We start from the raw sequence: 17,493 nt of genomic DNA on the forward strand, positions 1-17,493 counted from the left end.
TGGAGCCACGGCCGTCCCTGCGTGTCACCACGGCATGCCGGTCACCCGCCGCGAGCTTCCGTTCCTCCGGTCATGGCGTCGCTCCGCGAGGACAGCTCGCTGGGCCGGAGGCTGTCTGCAGTTCCCGGATGAAGACACAGCCCAGCTCTGACTCCAGTGTGGACGTGACGGCTCTTCACTTCGTGGGACTACTGTCGGACTCTGGCCGCTTAGTCCGAATCCAGCCGGTGACCCACGGCTCATAAAAGCTTCTGTCTTTAAAGTCGCTCTTAAGTGCTCTCCCCTGAGGTTCGTGGTTTCTCGTTTCTCTGGGGTCCTTTACAATTTATTATGACTGAACGCCGACGCCAAGGGGCGGGTTTATTAAAACGACCGTCCCCTTTGCTCTGGGACGTCCTCGCCGCCTCACAGGCCACGTGCTGAACGGTGGCGGTTTCTGTGCCCCCAAAACTCCGTGAGCTGCCGTCCCTCCTGCAGGTGCATGCGCGTCCAGAGCCGCGGGCGGCCACCTCAGGACAGGAGCTCCCAGCGCCACCTGCGGGCTCCGGGGCTGGAAACAGCGCCACCTGGGGGACGGCAGGGCTCAGCCGCACACGCGCGCCGGAGGTGCCGAGGCAGCTCCACACTCGGCCTGCTTTCCTTGTGGCTGACGGTTCTCCTCTTTGGGAAGATGCTGCTGGAAAGCGGGGGGTCGGGGGGTGGGTGCTGCCCGGGGACCCCGCACGCCGGCCCAGTGCTGACTGACGAGCCCCAGCTCCAGCACCGCCGTCCCCAGGGACTGGGGGACAGGCCACATTCTGGGGGAGGCCGGGCTGAGGAACGGTAACAGACCCGAATCTCCTGGTGCAGGGGGTGGGGATGGGGGCTGCAGCACCTGCCTCAGGAAATGGGGAGATAGTTCCCCTCCAGTCCCCCTCTCAGCAATTGTTGAGACCCTCCCACATGCTCCCTGGAAAGGACGGGTAGTGACGTGGGCCACGACAGCTTCGGACTCAGTGACACCCGGGCGCTACATGCCGTGAGGGTACCCCCTCCGCGTCCCAGAGAAGTGCCCTATGTGACCGACACAACTGGGCTGGCTCACAGAAATCGGGACGGCGGCTTGGAGGACAAAGGGCTTTTTCTGTCACGAGTGTCAGGTGCTGGTGTGTTCGTGACCTGAGCGGCTGGAGACGCAGTGACAAGGCCAGTGGGACACCTTGGGGGCTGCGAGCAGGACAGCCAGCGTCACCTTACGCACGTGGTGGTGGAGCTGAAGCGTGACTTTCACAAAGAGAAACTCCAGCAACGGGCTTACTTACCGGCAATGGCGGGAGGCCGTGGGGTCGTGTGCAGAAACACGACTGTCCTTCCAGCGTGGCTACGGGGCGCACCGAGGGAAGGGCTCTCGTCGCCAGGAGCCCTCGAGTCCCCACGGGGCGGACGCAGCGCGTGCCTCGGGCTCCGGGGGGCAGCAGTAAACACAGACGCCGATGTTTAGCATCTAGATTTTATTCTAGTCAAGTAGAAACAGCTTTCTACATCATGGCGTCAAAGAAAGAGTCTGAACGTCAGGAAACTGCAGAATATTAGACTTCCATGTTAATTCTCAGAACGCCGGACTGGGAGGAATGCTTTACAGTAGTAGTGAGATAATTAGGGCTCATTTCGATAGAAACTCAAGTGGTTTGATACAAAAATTAAGTGGAAAAACAGAAAAAGAACAGAAAGGGGATGTGCCCTCCTGCACGGATAGGGGGTGCCCGGTCGCATCCAGACTGCCTCTCCTCTAGGGCTCCGGTCCCTCCGACCTCCCTGCACCCCTGCAGGGACCCCAAGCTGCTGGAGCCGGTCCCCCAGTGCGCTAGGACGTGAGCTTGGAGTAGCTGGGAGGGGACAGCTTTCGCTTCAAGTACTTCAGGACGTAGAGCGGCAGACAGCTGACCACGGTGATGGCCGACACTTTCCACACGAAGGTCACGGTTGTGATAAAGGCAACGTCTGCAGGAGACACAGGAACAAGTGTGAGAGGCAGCCCAGGCGCCCACAGGCCCTCACGGCCGGAAGCCGCAGACCTGCCGCCTCCTCACATCACTGCCAGGCACTCCGGGGACCGGCCCAGACGGGACCTCCCAGACGGGACCTCCGGCGGTCCTTACCACACCTGTCTACCAGGTGTAACGGGTTCTCTGAATGGAACGAATGAGACCGAAGGATTAGAGGCCGTGCATGACACCCCCAAACGCCCCTCGGCGCATGGAGGTTCATGCACTGCGTGAGGGAACCCACACACTGACCTGTGCCAGCGCCAGCTGTGTTGGCGGGTGGGGCCATCACAGAGGAGGCTGTCACCCATCACCCCAAGGGGGCCCTGCGGGCTTGTCCTTAACGCTCACGTACCAACGCTGGGCCCTTTGAATTTTCACGGGAAGAGGTGTGTGCAAGAGCCGACACCCAGAGCTGTTCCACCGACGGCACAAGCCCCTCAGACTCTCACCAGAAGGGGGGGGATCCACTCAGCAGGAGTCACGGATTTTACACACATCCGCGGCTGATCCGAGTGTATTCCACCCACACAGGGTTGGGTATGGTCTGGATTTCACCAGATTTTGAAACACCCTGAAAATGTTTTCCAGGGGCTCGACCACTAAAGACGAAAAGGAAACCTGCTGCAGGGAGGGGTGGACGGCGCCCTGAGGGACACACGGAGGCCCGGGCGCCTGCCCTCGCCTCCAGCAGCGGAGCCCCGGCGGGGAAAAGCCCGCAGCAAATGCTTGCTTGCGCCACCAACAGAGTCACCGAGGAACAGAGGGAGCTTGCTCTCATCAGCTACGTGTCTCCAGCACTGTTCCGCTGCATTTCTCGACTTGTGAAAGAAAGAGAGTTCGTGGACCTAAGAAAGCTCCAGAAGACACTCGGCCTACGCCTGTTTGAACACAAAACCGGCATGAAGACGACGAAGGACAGACTCAGGGAGGTATCAGGACACTGTGAGTGTTAGCAGTAAAAACGACCTTGGAAAATGTATTTGCAATTGCGGTTTTAACGCCTCCTGTCACTGCTAGTCCGCACACACGAGTTTTTAAAGCATAACTGAACTGACTGAACACATCCGCAAACACTTCCCCCGTCGGATCCCGACCTCAAGGTTCCAAAGGGATTCGAAGTGCAAAACCCACGTGCGCACGGCTGCGGTCCAGATTCCGGGAAGGGAGGCGTCTCCAAGACGTCTGCACCTAAAACTACTGCCCTTAAATAGGACGGATGTGATCTTCCTGAGTGACCGTGGTTGGTCTCTGCTGCTTTATAATTCAGTCTTATGTCCATTTTATGTTTGTTCATTTTAGCAGTATTCTTTGTGTTCTGTATACATTACTAAATGAGGGAACACATATTAAAATGAAATGCCACAAAAACAGAACATTTCTCTTATGCCGAGTGCATTAACTTGTGTTCATACAGGAAAATATACTAAATATTCTTTAAAAAAGTAACAAGAGATTATAATTTGAAAACAACCAATTTCTTATGTGCTGTATCTATTATTATTATTATTATTTTTTGGTGAATATTTTTCTTTTTTTTTAAGGGCGGAGGGGCAGAGGAAGAGGGAAAGAGAGTCTCTAGCAGACCCCCCACCAAGCATGGAGCCCGACATGGGGCTGGATCTCATGGAACCTGAGATCATGACCTGAGTCGAAATCAAGAGTCAGACGCTTAACCGACTGTGCCACCTAGGTGCCCCAGTGAATGTTTCTTGTAAGATAAAAACGTTACCATTTTGTACCTTTTCTATCCATCCATGTGCCCTTGAGTAGACGCTCAATGTGAATTCACCCAACATTACTTACAGTGGAATTCCATTTGCTTCTCTGCCATTTTTAGCACGCGACGGTTATGACAAAGGAACGAAATACACAATTTGTGCTGTTGAAACTTGCTTAAACACTCATTTTGTGATTTGCAGTTCTGGTGTGAAGGACAGAGATGCTTTTGTGGTACACCTGCTGGACGTTACCATCGATTTTCACCCCACACGACCTCACGGTCATTGCGTCACTGCTCTTAATAGAAGCGTGAAGATCTTCTCTTTCCCTCCTGGTGAAGACAACTCATCCCAGAGACAGCTGGTGTGCATCTGGAATGCTGCTTAGTGACAGAAAATACATGTAGGCCTTTTGACTTTCAAGGGTCATTGCTTTTGCCTTAAAATGGATTTTCCAACAGCACTAAAATGAACCATGACACTGACGTATTTACCATGGCCAACGCTCTGATGAAGTAACTGATCAGGGAGGGCCCACCAGCACTTGACAGTGGGCAAGTCTGGCTGCACCTGTTAGCGCGAGTCACCTAGATTCCAGGGCCCTCTTCCCCAGTGCCATGCGGGAGTCTGCTTTCACCTCCTCCCTGTCTGTCGCAACCCCACGAGCGCAGACGTCAAGACGCCTGCTCTCTGAAGCGCTCACCCGTGTCACTGCCACGCGTGTGGCTCCTTCTCTGACCCTCACCACAAGGGTCCCTACTATGAGGTCCTGCATCTGCACAGGCAGCATCTGGGTGAGTCGCCCCAGTGCTCGAGAAGTCACAGCAGTGATGCTCCCACAGCAGGTCCTGGTGGGTTGGGGTCCTCGCCACATGGTCTCGTCAAACCCCCAAGAGGTCAGGCGCTGGCAGGAGCCACACAGACCAGCCCTGGACCCAGCCCCAGCAGTGCCCAACACAGCTCGAGCCTCCTTGGTGCCCCCTTGGAGTAGAACCCTCGCCTGGGGTATGACCTGCGCTTGTGCAGAGGAACCCAGGACGTCCGTGCCCTGTGGGACAGCCCACTCCAGAGGGCAGGGCGGAGGACACTGCTGCTGACAGAATCACCTTCTGCTCAGCCTGCATCCTCTGACGATGCTTCCGGAAGTGACATCCACAGTCTGTGTATCACACCATCTCCTCTCTCTGTGGCCCTGTGGGCCCTGCGGGAAGCACGCTCTTGCTCCTGACTCCTGGACCCCAGTGGAGCCTGTGCTGGCTTCTCCCCAGAATTTCAGGGATTTTGTCTTTATCCCTGAGGGTGTCTGGAGCCTCTGAGGGTGTCTGGTCTTGGCGTGGGTCCTGTCACCGTCCCTGGCAGGTGTCCACCTGTACACACGTTGACTTCAGGTCTGGGTTTTTCCTGTGCTTTCTCTTTCTGGGGCCCCCTGGTGGCCAGAGGGCAGGCCTCCTGGAGGAACCTGGAACCTCCCCTAGTTTTCACTCCCCCACCCGACTCTTCGCCTCTCTGTTCACCTTCTGGAGGGCTCCTTGGCTTTATTTTCCACTCCTGCTACGTATCTCTCTTTGTTAGCAAGCTTCTCCCCGAGGGTCCCTCCCACCCACGTGGCTCTGGGCCCCTGGATGCAGCTGGTCTGTCTTGTTCATCTGAGGTTTCGTGTTCCCCTCCTCCAGGGTCTGCTGCCGTCTACCCAGCTGCTGGCTCTCCACTCACCTGGAGCCATGACACGACTGGTGGGAACCTCTGTGGGGTATGTCATTTCTCCAGTGGCCTCTGCCTGAGAACGTGCCCGTCAGGCTTGCCAATGAGCCTCGTGGCACAGCAGGCCAGGCAGGTGATGGGAACTTAACATTCAGTGAGTGAACTTAAAGGAAGGACTTGTGTGCATGGACAGCGGTCCGACAAGCAGCTGTCCAGAGGCGATCTGGGTTTTGTGGCTGCCGGGAAGCAGGCTGCAGACCCCAGCGCTGTTGCTCTCGTGGGACGTATGGACTTCAGCCAGTAGTGGCGCTCGTGGCCTCTGCTGCAGCCACACAGGGTGACAAGGGCCCGTGGCTAACCAGCTGCACACAGCAACGGTAAGCACGTGGAGGTGCGTGTCTTTAGCTGGTACTGTGGTCACTGACAATACCACCAAGGACATGATGCCATTTTCCCTTTTCTGAAAGCCCTCTGGGACACTTCACCTCAGATCAGGAAAGCAGCCCGAGCCATGTTTATTAGGTGCAGTGTGGATGTGGTGACCGTTTCTGCCCTACGGGGGCTCGGGCCAGCTCTGGGAGCCTTGGAGCTCCTGACGATGATGACCAGTAGGACAAATGCTGCCTCGGGGCTCATCTGACCATATTCCTTCTCTTCTCACTGCCCTAATTCTAAAAACCCCCCAAAAAAATCTTCTGTGGTCCCGTGAGCCACATCGATCCACTGTGGGACGGCGCAGGGATGGGACTACAAACGGGGCAGGGAGCAACAACCCGGCTGCGACGAGGGCAGGCCAGGGCCGCTGACGGGGGCACTGTGCACAGTGAGACCTGGGACTGGGGGCAGGGAGCAACAACCCGGCTGGGTCCTTGCCCCAGTTTTCGGGCCGCTGACGGGGGCACTGTGCACAGTGAGACCTGGGACTGGGGGCAGGGAGCAACAACCCGGCTGCGACGAGGGCAGGCCAGGGCCGCTGACGGGGGCACTGTGCACAGTGAGACCTGGGACTGGGGGCAGGGAGCAACAACCCGGCTGCGACGAGGGCAGGCCAGGGCCGCTGACGGGGGCACTGTGCACAGTGAGCTCCTCCTGCACCAAATGCTCCGAGGCAGGCAGGTGGGTCCTTGCCCCAGTTTTCGGGGGAGGAAGTGTGGGCAGGTCACCTGAGCTCGCAGAGGTTAGGGCGAGTCCGGCCCACTCTCCCTCCGATCTGTACAACAGGGTGACATGGACGAGCTTGGTGGCAAGCACAGCCACAGTCTAAGTGAGGCCCAGCAGCCACGTGCTGGAATAGGTTCTGTGAGACCACTCTGTCAAGGTCACCAGGCTGGTTATGGCGGAGCTGGGATGTGCACACCCAGTGACCCCAACACGGTGCCCACGACGCTTCTGACACACTCAAGACACTGCTGGGGCTGAGGCCACCCATGTGGTGCCCCATGGCCTCCGTGTCCAAAGATGAGCCTGGACTCCATCCTGGGAGTGCTTGTCAATTAGGAAAAAGGACAAATATGCAGCTCTTGTGGAAGTTATTTTTGGAAACAGCACATCTTCAATATCTTTTAAAAAGCCAAGATGGTAACAATCTGAATTTTATAAAATATTGCAAGGAGTTTGTGTAGTGGAGCTTTCTGCTGTGGCTTTTACTATGGTTTACAATTTAAAACAGTGTATTAAGAAATAACAATAAAAAATGTATAAAAACCAATAACAGACAAAAAAGATTCCCATGGCAACTTACCAAAATACTCATTTAGAAAAGCGAGCGAGGCCACGTAGCAGCCCAGGCTGAGGACCTCGGCCACTGCCATCAGCCAGTGCCACGTCCTGACGGTCAGGGCCACCATGAGCAGCTCGGTGAGGATGAGGGCCGTGAAGGAGATGGCCACCACGTGCACAAACTCTGACTCGAACAGGAGCAGAGCCCCGTACATGAGGATGCCGCCTGCAACACACAAGACGGGGACAGCGCGGCTTTCAGAGGACAGCTCCCTCCGCCTGGGCGGGAAACTAGCGCTGCTCAAACATCACGGAGGCAGCTAACCGACACGCAGCACACTGAAAATACGGGACAACATATACCCCCACACGTTGTGTTGACTAACAACTGACTAAAACCCTGGGTTGTGATTAAACTGAGATGTGGCACCGACGAGAGGCTTAGGAACTTTTTAGTATCTGAAGGAAAGGTCATGCCGCCTCTTCAATCAGCATAAATAATGATGCTTTCAATGTAATGTGTCTAATCTGTTAATTCACTTTCAACGATCTCTCATTTACCTGGAACCCATCAGAGGGTGGCCAGTGACTTCAGTTCACGTGAGTGAGATTTCTCAAGGTCTGGACCTCACTCTGCGAAAGGAAACCACTGTGTGGGGGCATATGATGTGGTACGTGGTTGGTAAAATTTTTCTGGATTAACATTTAATTATAAACATCAATCATTAAAGAACTACCCATCCACACTGCACTGTGAAGGGTCTGGACGACCAGCTGCTAGAATATTGGTTCACGGGATAAACAGAACACGCTATTTAGCTGTTGATGAAACCTGAAGCCTTTGGACTTTAACTGGGAGGGGAAAACATCACCGCTAGTAGTAGCCAAGAAACCCTCCGTCCAGGCCCTTCTTACCTTGGTAAATACTGATCACCACCCAGACGAGGAAGGTCTTGAAGGACAAGGATCTCCCCTAGGGTAAACGGTGGATATCCTAGTTAGAGTGGAGCAGCACGTGTGACTCATAGGTTTCCAAGCAGCTAGTTACGAATAACTTCTAAAAGATCCCCAGGTCCCAAGCCCAAGCCATGCACTGACCCAACTTGCCTTCCCGCCCGTGCCCACCATGTGCGCCTCTGGCCCGGAACCGTGGTGCTCTCTGCACGCCCTCTGGTGACCTTTAGGCCACAGCCACGTGCTCCCTGGCTCCCCAGAAATCGATGTACGTCACCAAACGCTGAAATGCACTAGTGGGTAAAGATTTTCTTTGCTGTACAACAACTCCCTTTACTTCTTTATTTCTCAGGAACAAATATTCCTGTATTTACTTTTTAGTTTTTCCAGATGAAAAAGGATGGTCTATCACAACAGAGGTTGGAGTTTACCAGCCTGTAGGTCCCTTCTGGAAAAGATGGCACGTAAGTCAGTCCAAGACAGAGTGGTTTGGGCACAAGAGCCTTCACTTTTACAACTCTGATGGGTTGCTCGGGGTGCGTCCATGATGGAAGAACGAGGCCTGCATTCCTTCCACACCCAAGAGGGAGACCCGCCATTTGCCAACTGCACTGGCCTGTTAGTGTTCAGGGCTGGTCCACGGTAGCGCTCGTCAGGTAAAGCCGTGGGAGCTATGGACGCTACGACAGAGCCCCTGGGGACCACTGCCAGATCCGTGTGGTCACACCCCTGCATCAATCCTCTCACACAGTGTAGTGTCTCGGTTATAGGGCAGACACTGTCTCCAATTACACATGAAGAAGCGTGAAAAGTTCGGTGCTTCCCACAAGTCCACACTGCGGGTTAGCTGAGCTGAGCAGCACACAAGCTGACCCCTTGACATGGGTTTGCACCGTGTGGGTCTGCTAACATGCGGATTTTTAAAAAAAATTTAATAAATACAGTACCGTGAATGTATGTGCTTTTCCTTGTAACTTTTTTTTCCAGCCTACTATATGATAAGAATATAAGATATAATGGAATCAGAATGGTCATCAGGGTGGGTGAGGCTTCCAGTCACCAGGAAGCCATTAGTCCTTGAGTGTTTGGGGAATCAAAAGTGATATGCAGATGTCTGGCTGTGCAGGGGTTCGGTGCCCCTGACCTCACAGCGTTCAAGGGTCAGCTGCAAATGACCAGAGTCCGAAGCGCTGCCCATGACCTAGGGCTTCCCCACCGCAGAACAGGTGCTCAAAGCCACATCAGAAAGTGCTGCCAAACGCCACCAAGGAAGAACGAGCCGTTATGGAAGAGATGCCCGGGGCATGTTGCCCTGATGACCGCCGGAGTATTCCAGATCTGAGCCGCGTCCACCTAGAGTCAAGTGACAACTTCTCAAAAGAGATGCACACAAGGCAGGTGTGGCCACTCCAGCATCTTCCTGGGAAATGTTGGCTGAGCCTGAATCCTTACAACACGTATGAAAGTAAGGTTCAGATGTAACAAATATCACTAAAAGGCAATGCTGTTTAAAAAAGGTGGGAAATTTCAGGTGTAACACGTGTGTATCTCAGTATGTAATTCCCAAGTGCATTTCTCCGACTGGATACCAGTAGGGGTTTGGTCTTTGATAAAAGTCAGCTAATTAAGTATGTGGCTAATTTTACTTGAGTATTTTAAAAGAGGACTTAAAAGTAATGTTTTGATGCAAACACAGAAGATGTCCTTTGTAGCCAGACTTGCGGACATCTCCTATCACTGGTGTGATACGACTATCAGTCTACACCCTGACAGACACAGAGGGGCTGCTGGTGCCCTTTCTTACGTCGGGGGCTGCAAACTCCCCACACGGTGTTTGTGAAAGTCAGCACACCGATGTGCACTCAGGTCAAAGCTCCCGTGTCCAAGCAGGCCGTACATTAATGAGGTACAAAGACTGTCAATAAAATAACTACCGGGAGAAATAGTGGAAAAATATATGCATAAAGCAGTACTAGCTCCCGGACGGGACACTTATCAACGGCTCCCAGACTTCAGCTCTGAAGGACAAAACGAGTCTCACTGTACTTGGCGGCACAAATACGCACGAACACAGTCCACTTACGACAGACCCAGGCCACGTGTGCAGGGCTCTCCTAGGCCCACACGCCTCTCCTTCCATGTCCCTGGCTGGGGGAGACTCCTCTAGCAGGAGCTCTGTCCAGGCACCATGCAGACACCGCTCAGGACCCGGCCGACTGGGGTCTGAGTCCTGCCCGTGGCAGCCCAGGGCACACACTCAGCCTCTGTGAGTGGTCTCCTCTTCCGTGAATAGAAATGATAACACGTACTCATGTGGATAAAATGAAATAAGCATAAAGCCAGAAACCCAGAGAATGTTCACTATTTCAATGTTAGATTTTAGAGACCCAAAAGTACCTTTCTGTTACGTATCAACCAAACTGTAAAACAAAACCAAGCAAATCTGGGGAAAGGTTAGTCCACCCGAAGGTTGTGCGAACACTCACTGGTCCGTCTTGGTTTGAGACACGTGTGGAGCACAAGTGGCCGCATGTGTGCGTACAGGTGCCTCCCGCGGCTTCTCCATCCCCGACCCCGACCCCGGGTCGCCGCCCATCTGTCTGTCCTCTGGGCCCAAAGCTCTGCATGTCCCAGGGTGCCAGGCAAATGGGACCATAGGAGCTTCTGAGTCTGGCTCTTTTGTGTAGCAAAATGCATTTAAGATTCACCTGTGTTGCTGGACACCGCATGGTATGGCTGCAGTTTTTGGCAACTGTGGCAAAACGGCCGGGAACGTTTGCTTACAGGATTCTGTGTGAAAACAAATTTTCACATCTCTCGGGTAAAGGCTGGGTCACGTGCTCAGGGCATGTTTAACTTCACCGGAAACTGCTGAACCATGCCCCAGGGTGGCCGTGCCACGCTGTGTGCCCGTCAACGGTGAGCGAGCACGCGGCGTTGCTCGTGCACTAGACCCTGCCTTCCTGCGGTTCCTGCCTGCCGTCCCCGCGTGAGAAACGGTGGTGAGCAGAGTGTTTCCAGACGCTCACTGGCCACGTGTACATCGTGACCCGTGCTGTGTTGTCAGTTCAGGGCTTCTCCTGTCTCAATAACTGGGTTGTTTGTCTTCTTCCTGAGTTTTGAGGGATCTTTATATTTTCCAGATACAAGTCCTTTGTCAGAAGTGCGATCTACAAATATTTCCTATGATTCTGTGTCTTGTCTTTTCATTTTCTTAGCAGTTCCACCCACAGAACAAAAGTCGTGGATTATGATGAAGTCCAACCTACCACTTTTCCCCTTCCTGAATCACACATCTGACCCCGTATCTAAAACTAGGCTTACCCCAAGGTCATGCACGTGTTCTCCTGCATTTCACTCCGGCAGGCGAATAGTTCCACATTTTACATTTAGGTCTATGACTCGTTTTGAGTGCGTTTCCCCAAAACTGTGAGGGGTGGGTGGAGGCTCTGTTTTTGCGGGCGGCTCTGACGACATCTGCTGACAAGACGGTCCCTCTCCTTCAGGTTTCCCTTCATGCTTGTCAAACATCAGCTGTGACACCTGTGTCTCTTCCCCTGGGCTCTCTGTTGACCCCACTGGTCCAGGTGTCTGTCTTCTGCCAAGAATCTGTTGTCTTGGTCACTACCGTACAGAATGTCTTGAAATTGGGTAGAGTGAAGTCTTCCAAACTTGTTCCTCTTTTTACAAATAGTCTTGATAATTCCAGTTCCCCTGCATTTCCATGTAAATTCTGGAATCAGCTTGTCAGCTTTCGGACACCCGGTGTCTTCAGTCACATTCTTTTGCATCTTTCAAAATCCCTCTCGACGGCGTCCCGCTGCACACAAGTCCTGCACACAGTTTGTTAGTTATACCAACCTTGTTTTTTTTAGGTTAGTACGAACACCGTTCAAATACATTTTTCAGGACTCAATTGTTCATTGCTACTATATAGGCTTATTCCTTGAGTCCCACAACCATACTGAACTACTAGAAAGATTTTGTAGATTCTTTTGGCTTTTCTACATAGATGACTATGTCATCTGCAAACAGGTCCTCCCCTAATTTGTCTTTTGTTTCTTTTTCTTATCACTATTATTTCTAAAATTACATTAAGAATACAAATGTATATTCCAAAGCTAAAACCATTTCGAGAATATTCAACAGGAAATAAAAAAAATAGTGAAGTAACCCTAAGAGCTGTGTGTCTGACAGTGTCAAGGATTTTGAGGAACGACTGTAGGACGTTACCTACTCGATTATCTTGACAATTAGTTCAGGCGCCACCCAAACCCTCGCAGTTCGTAGGTTATTTATCATGAATATGAAATGACGTGTTGGTCACGTAACCCACAGCTACAAGTCTGAGGTATCTTAGGAACATGTGGCCTGGATCTCAGGCTCGCGTGGTCTTTCTTGAGGGGCCACAGACCGTCTGGGGTAAACAGTCACCTGCGGAGTTGGGAGAGGGGTGGGCACACAGGGTCCCTGGCAGCACCAGGAAATTGCAAGTAGCTACATCACGAGTGACGTGTGAGCATTCGAAGCAGAATTTGACCTTTAAAAGAGAAAACTGTTACAGACACATCATTTTCTGCAAGGAATGAAAATGATATGGCTTTAGGAAGGGGAGGGAAGGGGAATGCTGCTTCCTTGCTGGACTCCATCACCTGTCGCTGACACACTACTGAACCAGAGAGAGCCGTGAGCAAACGTCTGTATTCCGGATCGGCTCCTCCTGTTAGAGCACCTAAGTCAGATCTGTAATGCCTGGGTTCTGACTCGCACTCTCAGAATAAAAAGACAGGCCACCAAATAACTATGAGAAATGGTGTTTTCTTTCAAAGCACGGTACTTTCCTCTCTGTTTTGCAAGGGATACATACTCTGCTTCCCCTGATTACCTTTGAAAGTATTTTAGGAATTTACTGTGACCCTGGCCTTCTGCTCAGAATAGGCTGGACGCGTCATCCAGCGGACGAGCGCCCGCACCCCCGACTGCAGCCTGTTTTCTGCTGCTGTCTGACTATCACGTAATTTACCCTGGCTTTACATTTCCTTTCCGGATTGAGCGTGGGCCTCCTGAGCCAGGAGTGACGTCTCGCCCACGCCTCCAGCAGCCAGACCTAGCGCCTGCCACGTGGACAGGCCAGGCAGACGGCTCGCGGCCTCCCGAGCATCCACCAAGCGTTCAGAAGGAACGCAAAGCTTCAAAATCTCTCTCTGGCTTCAGTAAGAAAATATAACTCAAGTTTTATCAAGTTAGGTGGTTGAGTACTTTAGTGCTACTTTGTTTTCAAAGGCTTTGAAGTGCATCAGATTTTAAAAGAAATACATACACTAAAAACACAAAAGGAATATATTTTGGATCTTGAAGGAAGGAGTCTAAAGACCGTAAGTGACTGCACTCCTGTCACAATAATGCAGGAACGACATCCTACTCTAACGATACTCGAGATACGCTAAAGGGGGCACCTTCACAAAGACGAGATCCAGCTCGGAACTGAACACAGTTTCCTGACGTGCCCTCGTGTTTACTGTGTCAGCTAATGGGGGCGTTTGAAGATTCGCGGCTACCTGACCCCACAGACATATTCTTGTTCCCAGAGGTGCCCGCAATCGGAATCCTGACAACAGTGACTGTCTGCCCTCTGACAGGGGGTGGAGATGGCAATCACCCCGCATCCCACGAACATGAACTGCTCCGACCTTGACTGGCGATGTCGCCCGTGTTGACCCGCAGTGACCGTGAGCAGGTGAGACACTGACCACCTATGACTTTAGGGAGCTCCTCTAGTTTTGTTCATATATGAGGAGCTTGTTTTTCCCTTATGTCTGTGAGGCAGCATTTACGTAAACATTTCTGGAGTTTGTGGAAATAAGGAAATGCATAATCTACTAAAATTATAATTCCTCACAAAAGCTTCCTGTAGTTTTTAGATCTTTGATCCTGTTCTGTTTTACTGAATGATAACAATCTCCCCATTTTAGAATATTACACCAAAAAGTTTTCTTTTTATTTGTAATATTCATAATAATATTATCAGAATACTAATGCTTGCATTTTATTATCAAATTAAATATGATGTTATCGAATATAATGATTGACATCTTATTTTACACTATAGCGGTAAACTAGCTTTATTTTTGTCCTGATTGTAAAAGTAACGTAAGCACTTTGTATTTTTTTTTTCAGGAACTTTAAGTCTCCATTTCATCCAGCCCTTGTAACAACACTATGAAGCCCGAAGATCCATGTGGCCTGGCCAGCTCCTCTCTGAATGGTCAGCGGTTCGCTGAGTCTATGCTTAACACCAACTGATTCTCCATACTGCTAGAGATTAAAGATCTGAGTTGGTAATTTCAGGTTATCAATTGTAAACCTGGATTTGCTTGGAGGTTAGTGGATTTTGTTCTCAGTGTTGCTTTGGGAAAATTCCAAAGTCACCATAACTTCTGCTTGGAGGGCTAGGGGTGTCCCAGCCCGTGGAGCTTGTTTTCCACACTAGAGAAATATGGTCTCGTAAAGAAATACGACAAGCTTGAAGCTTCCTTTAGGAATGCCTCCATCTGAGCATAGTTTTGGGCCAGATAAATGAATCTTCTGCATTTTCAGGGGGCAGACTTTCCCCCAGCAGCATCCTTGCGACCTCAGCCCTGGGTCGTGGTGACACTCTGCCCATCACTTCTCAGACGTGATTCTGAAAGCACAGCGGAGGAAGGCTTGGGCAGGCGCGGGGACTCCCAGTCAGTCTCTGAGTTCAAAGCGTCGGGATGCCGCCGCAGGTGGACAGAAGTCCGTCCTGCCACAGGGGACCCCGCAGCCAGCAAGTGTCCTTCACATGGAAACAGGCACCGTGCGTTTCAGCCACAGGGTGAGCCCAGTCACCGCGGTTCCACAAGTGGTTCAAAGCACCTTTAAAATTTTAATTGTACGCATGACATCAGAGCTTTACTGCAAACATTTGAGAAAACAATTGCTTTCGCTTTTTTGAAGTTTAACTCAAAAGGAAAATGCCAAAAATAACTGTAAGTAAAAACTGTCTGGAAGGACAGAGAAGAGATCCCTTAAAACCTGCCTGGAAACCGCTTCACGACTGGCCCTTTTTGTCATAGCAAATACTCTGTTACAATACCAGCGGGGGGTCTGCTGGTTGCCGGAATCGCACCCGGCCTCGCGCCCGTACCTTGGTGAGGTCCTTGTAGAGCTCCGGGTAGAGCATGGCCATCTCCGGCTTCACGTCCTGGTCCAGCACTAGCGAGAACACGGGGAACATGGTGTACAGAGTCGCATACCTTACAACCAAGAAGGGCTCAGATTAGTGCGAGGAGCACAAGCTCTGCAGTCAGAGGCCACGGTTCAAACACTCACAGCAAATTCAGGTATGATTTTTCCTAAAATTTCATACTTATCCTGCAGTGCAATAACTTGGTCTGTGAGCCAAAAACGCTCACAGGAACCCATTTTTTTTTCTTTCTTAATTAAACTTTCTATTTTGAGGTCACTGTAGACCCACAGGCAGGTGTAAGAGAGGGAACCCGTGTGCCCTTCCCCGGTTTGCCCGCGGTAGCATCTTGCAAACCTGCAGCCCAGTCTCACCACCAGGATGTCAGGTGACACAGACAGAACCCCCACCACCCTGGGACCCCCCGCCGTCTCCCTCCCTTCCTCTCCGTAACCCCCTGACAAGGCTACACGCGAGCCTTTCCACTCAGCCTGACTCCCAGGAGGCTGTCCTGGTGCCGCAGCGGCCGTGCTCACCCCGCAGGGTGCTGGCCAGTACTCGTGGTTGGGGGCATGCCGGCCTCTGCAACCTGCTCGCTCACTCAAGTGCATCTGGGTTATTCCCAGTGTGTGGTTCTCATAAATAACACAGCTAGGAACACTCACTGCACAGATCTTTTTGTAAAATTTTTCATTTATTCAACAGGAGTACCACCCGGAGTCATCAGCCCAAGAGTCTAATTGCAGGGAGACGGGCTGTGCCACTTGGCCTGGCTGGGCGCGTGTGGGGGGCCCTGCGTCTTTGCATCCCCTCCCCAGGTCGGTGCTGCCACCACGTCTCCCTGACGGCTACTGATAAGGAACATCGTTGCACGCGCTCGTATGCTGTCTACATCCTCTTGGGTGTAACGTTTGCTTGTGCTTTCTGTCTGTTTGCTAACCGGACGGCCCTCTTCCTGTTGGACCTGGAGTGTTCTCACATGTGTGGTGCGTGCATGAGCCCCTTGTTCCTGAAGGAAGAGCTCGCCGCAGGTGACCGTCTGTGCCCACACTGCTCCCTCCTGCCTCGTTCTGGTGAGGACCCCACTGTCCCTGCGGCCGCTCCACCCCAGCTCGCCATCCTCACGGTGTTTGTCCTCTGTCTTCCTGAGTCTTCCATGTGACACTTCTTGGTGTGGATGTCTTTGAACTCAGCCATTGGGAAGTTTTCAGCCATTCTTTCTCCTCCAGCCCAGGACCTTTGTCCTCCCTCTGGAGCCCCAGGGACATGAAGCTGGAGCCCCTAAGGCTCTGCTGGTCTCTGGGCTCTCATGGTACTCACGGGAGACAGTCCTGTGTCCTGCCCTCAGTGGGCCCTCTGCTCCGCTGTGGGCTGGGTCCCTGTCACTGCTGGGCTTGGTGGTGGGTTTCCATTTGGTTCTGCTAGTTTCTATTTCTAGGCGGACGTGTTTTCTTTGTTTGTTCTGAGCGTTCCTATTGCTTGTTAAAGGATGTCTGCATGGCGGCGCTAACACCCATGTCACATGGTTCCAACACCACAGGCACCTCGGCTGGTGTCCATCGTCACACTCACTCTGAAATCTTCCTGGTTCTTGGAGTGCCAAGTGATTCTCTACGAAACTTGACATTTGGGTGCCGCACAGGACACTGGGTCCCAGGTACTGCTCTGGAGGGAAGGGAGCGCTGCTGCCTTCCCTCAGGCTGGAGGCAAGTCCAGGTTCCTCCCTGTGTGACACCCAACAGGGGCTGCTCATTACTACTGGGTGTGTGGGGGGGTCTCATCTTCCCACTTTGCAGGGAGGTGGGGGGTGGTGTTTCCATGGTGTTGGCTGGAGCAGAGTGGTTGCTGTGTGTCTGGCAGGCCAGAGCACATGCGTGTTCTATCTGTGACATCTGCAGGAGTTTGGCTATGCTTAGCAGAAGGAATGAGGAAAAGTGCATCTATGCCATTTTTCCTGAAGTAGGACTGGATTTCTTTTAAATGACATTTTCACCTGCGAGAAAGCTTTGGAGTCGGGAAGGTACCCAGGGGTGGAGAACCAGGTGGGAAGATCTATGTGTGAGCAGCACTGTCTCCTAGGATGGGCTTCCATGGTCACTGGCACTGCCTGTCCAGGGCCGTGGGTCACGAAGGGCACACCGTGTTAGGAAAGGTGTTTTAGGCTGCT

At 52.3% G+C, this 17,493-nt stretch overlaps 1 protein-coding gene across 1 annotated transcript in view; it reads right to left on the reverse strand.

The window, feature by feature from the left end:
* Positions 1-1,475: 1,475 nt before the first annotated feature.
* The window catches only part of ATP9B (ATPase phospholipid transporting 9B (putative)), a 250,034-nt gene continuing 234,016 nt past the window's right edge, over positions 1,476-17,493 (reverse strand). The window contains exons 26-29 of the mRNA XM_040632421.1: positions 15,288-15,396; positions 8,081-8,138; positions 7,188-7,391; positions 1,476-1,980 (exon numbers count right to left, since the gene is read on the reverse strand). Coding sequence (XP_040488355.1) covers positions 1,844-1,980; positions 7,188-7,391; positions 8,081-8,138; positions 15,288-15,396 — 508 coding nt within the window. The 3' untranslated portion in view covers positions 1,476-1,843. The remainder of the gene's footprint in view (positions 1,981-7,187; positions 7,392-8,080; positions 8,139-15,287; positions 15,397-17,493) is intronic.

The sequence above is a fragment of the Ursus maritimus genome, unplaced genomic scaffold (genome assembly GCF_017311325.1).
Source record: "Ursus maritimus isolate PB19 unplaced genomic scaffold, ASM1731132v1 scaffold_18, whole genome shotgun sequence".
Classification (NCBI taxonomy): domain Eukaryota; kingdom Metazoa; phylum Chordata; class Mammalia; order Carnivora; family Ursidae; genus Ursus; species Ursus maritimus.